At 28.4% G+C, this 3,391-nt stretch overlaps 1 protein-coding gene across 1 annotated transcript; it reads left to right on the plus strand.

Annotated features, from left to right (window-relative positions):
* The first annotated feature begins 347 nt into the window (after positions 1-347).
* On the plus strand, positions 348-2,775 carry LOC105677348 (uncharacterized). The gene is made up of 4 exons (XM_012375917.2): positions 348-509; positions 809-915; positions 2,110-2,235; positions 2,328-2,775. Exons 2-4 carry the CDS (start codon positions 858-860, stop codon positions 2,591-2,593), a joined length of 450 nt encoding a protein of 149 aa, XP_012231340.1. The 5' UTR covers positions 348-509; positions 809-857; the 3' UTR covers positions 2,594-2,775.
* Positions 2,776-3,391: the final 616 nt, after the last annotated feature.

The raw sequence follows: 3,391 nt of genomic DNA on the forward strand, positions 1-3,391 counted from the left end.
AAGACCATGTGCATGTGCACCGTAGAACGCTTTACGTAGCACATGAACATGCTCCATTGATTGCTGCGTGGAAACCCAGAAAGAGAATTGATAACGCTGGAATACAAACTGATGCAGATAGAGTACAAATAAAAAGATAAAACTATCAGTTTAACGATTTCTTTGTTTAAAATCGTATATAAATCGAACATATCGTAAAGAAGTTTATTTTGTAAGATATTACCAATTTTGACCAACAGACGGCGCCAGTTACTGGCTGCCTGAAAATATGATAGATTCGATTAAGATCGATTCTGCGCGAGCGCGATCCCGCGCAATCAACCCGGATATTTAGACGTCTCTTGAACATGCGAGAACGTTCGCCAAAAGCTCGTTTCTCAAACGAACAAGCCAAATAAACATTGTCTAACGAGCAGTCGAGCCGAGTAGACGTGCAACCAAAAAGACAGTCAGTATCGAATCGTGGGGCGGTCGCCGAGGGTTTATCTTAAGCAAATTCTGTATTAATTGTAAGTATAAGCTTGAAACGCAATTATACCCAATTATTTTTTTTTAAATAGCATTAGTATTTATTGCTCTTAACTTGTCATTTCTGATCGATCATCTCGAGTCGCGAGTAATTATCGTTTATTTTATCGCTGGTACAGAAGGTCGAGCCGAGGACGTAACGTCCTCTTTCAAAAAGTAGTCGACTGTTTGTTCTTTTAAATAAAATTTTATTCTGTTAAGCCGTTTTAAATTGCAAACAGAGAACTGTCTTACAATTTTAAATTAGAATTATGGTACCGAAAAATTTACTTGCTTGCAGAGTTGAAGATTCGTCCGTCATTCAAAACGCCCTGTGCATTCAAGAAATCATGAAGTGGTTTTTGTTCCTGATGACAATTGCCATTTGGCAATGCATACAAGTAACAGGTAAAGTTAACATATATCATAATTTATTTTTCTTTTACTGTTAATGATCAGTTTTTTATACAATAATAGAAATAAAACGAATGCGTTGAATCAATAATAATTATATCACTTGTCGCATCCATATACTAAAGCAATTTATAGTTTGAATTAGTATCTATACATTATTTGTAAAAATAAAAATTTACATACTTATTAGTAATAATAATTAGTTAATGCAAAGAAATTACATCAAAGGAGACCTCAAACGGTGTTACGGCATAGCAGCAATATTATTAAATCAAATAATGTGTTTATTTAAATAAATGAATATTGTAAATCATACTGATAACTGCATAGAACGCTATGCAATTTTGATATACCTTAGATAAATAGATTGCGATCAATAGATAAATGATCAATTGCGCATAAAAATTTAATTTGTTTCCTTGATTTATATGACCGCGTTGATAAATTAAAATAGTAATGTTTTCACGACTAATGTTTCTCGAGAGATATTATAAGAAAATACTTCTAATTATTTGTGTGTGTCAGTCCAATGTGTTTTTCTTATATTAAAAATTTGAATAATATTTTTATTACATAAAATATGCTTGAAAGACACGCAAATATATATGAAATCATTAAGTTAAAATTCCGAAAATCTTCAAAAAAAGAAAATGCAAAATTTTAATATACTTACAATTGACAAATGATATTTATATGTTTTCAACTTTAGTATAACTTCATTAATTAAAACTGAGTAAATTAATAAAATTAATACGAATAATTAGTTGAGTTCTTCTGGATGAGCTCTTCTTTCAAATAACGGCTTTCTTATTTTAATGTTTCGTTTATATTAAACTATTAAATTAAAATATCACATTTACTTAACTATGAGCAACTCTTTATTTTTTTAAATTAATTATGAGTTTTTTTTTTAATTACAATAAACTTTTAGATTGTACAAACTAAATCGTTAATTTAAGAAAATATTAAGTGCTACTATATGCAACCCTGCAAAACATAATAGTAACAACTGTGTAATATTTTCCTTACGAAGGAAGTACCTGAGGAGTGACCTCTGTATAATATTTCGAACGTCACACTACATTTCATTAATTTTACTTTATCTTCTTAAATATAAATAGATTAAAAATTTTCTATATGTTATTTATTTAAAAATAAATTTAACTTAATTTAAATATATTAACGCAGGCAGTTCTGTGAGTCAACGGAAACCTCGATCACCGATAAATCCATTGTTTTCACTTGAATATCCGTCCTCGCGGTACCGTGATGAAGTATCAAAAGAAGTATATCCATTTTTACCGTTTTATAGAGGTAGGTTCTTAAAGTGCATAAACATTACCAATAAAGTATCTACATATTTATATAAGTAATAAATATATAATTCAGCACTTGTTTTACTCTAGGCTTGCGGAGTGCAACAAAGAACGAACCAGAACATGCAACTAAAAGTAATAGTAATGACAAAGAGGGTAAACCTACGAGCTACATACGAAAAAGGGAAATCGTTACTGAGATAATGGGAGTAAAAAGAGAAGACTATCATGTAATTGATGAAATATGGAAAATTTTTGTGAACCGTATAACAGAAGTGGTAGCATATTTGAATGAAAAAGAAGAAGAGATTAAGAAATTAAAAAACAGTAAAAAAACAAAAGATCCGGAAAAATAATCCGAGTCGCGTATTGCCTTTCCTGTATTATTGGGGTAGAGGATAAAATTCTTTATCTGTTTTTTAATCTCTAACAGTAATTAATTATTTTTACAATTTTTTATACACCTTAGAAATTGTTTCGTACATTTGATGTGTTTTTGGAGAATGAAATAAATTTTTATACCAACAGTAAGCCAGAACTAACTAGTTTTCTTATTCTACATCAGTAATAGCATATATATAAATGCATTAATAAAATAATAAAAATGTGAATGCTACTTTCCCAACGCCTACTAGCAATAAAAACCAATCTTCAATAATCCGAAGAACAAAGTTGAAGAGCCGATTAATAAAAAAAGAAAACAATATTAAATATAATAAAGATATAATAAAGCATATGATAAGAAGATAAAAAATTTCGTGAAATATATTGTAAGAAATGCCTGTCCCTACTGTCCATTTGAATGCAAAACATTTTGCCAATTTGAGTCGGATTATAACTTATTTCAAACAAGATATTCATATTAGACAGTTAATTTTAAATAAATAATTATTTCAAAAATAATAATTAAGAAGTTCGTTTTGTATGTTACTTACAGTCAGAAATATATTATGAAATTATTCCTTTGAACTTAATTTGCGAATTGTTCAGCTATTATTTAAAGTAGTTGTTTCGTGACAATTCGATCTAGAAGTTTAATCTATCAATAAAAAAACTCAAATAATAAAGTTTAGATATATCATTACGTATTATTTAATTTATAAGAACAATTAATTAAAAAAATCAATCAAAAGTTTAATAATAATTTAAAAATA

This window comes from Linepithema humile, chromosome 2 (assembly GCF_040581485.1).
Source record: "Linepithema humile isolate Giens D197 chromosome 2, Lhum_UNIL_v1.0, whole genome shotgun sequence".
Taxonomy (NCBI): domain Eukaryota; kingdom Metazoa; phylum Arthropoda; class Insecta; order Hymenoptera; family Formicidae; genus Linepithema; species Linepithema humile.

What these genes read in the sequence shown, in the direction of transcription:
- LOC105677348 (XM_012375917.2), top strand. Translation starts at nt 858, where the DNA reads ATGAAGTGGTTTTTGTTCCTGATGACAATTGCCATTTGGCAATGCATA. An exon ending in GCAATGCATACAAGTAACAG is followed by an intron (nt 916 to 2,109) that starts GTAAAGTTAACA and finishes ATATTAACGCAG; the next exon opens with GCAGTTCTGTGAGTCAACGG. An exon ending in ATTTTTACCGTTTTATAGAG is followed by an intron (nt 2,236 to 2,327) that starts GTAGGTTCTTAA and finishes GTTTTACTCTAG; the next exon opens with GCTTGCGGAGTGCAACAAAG.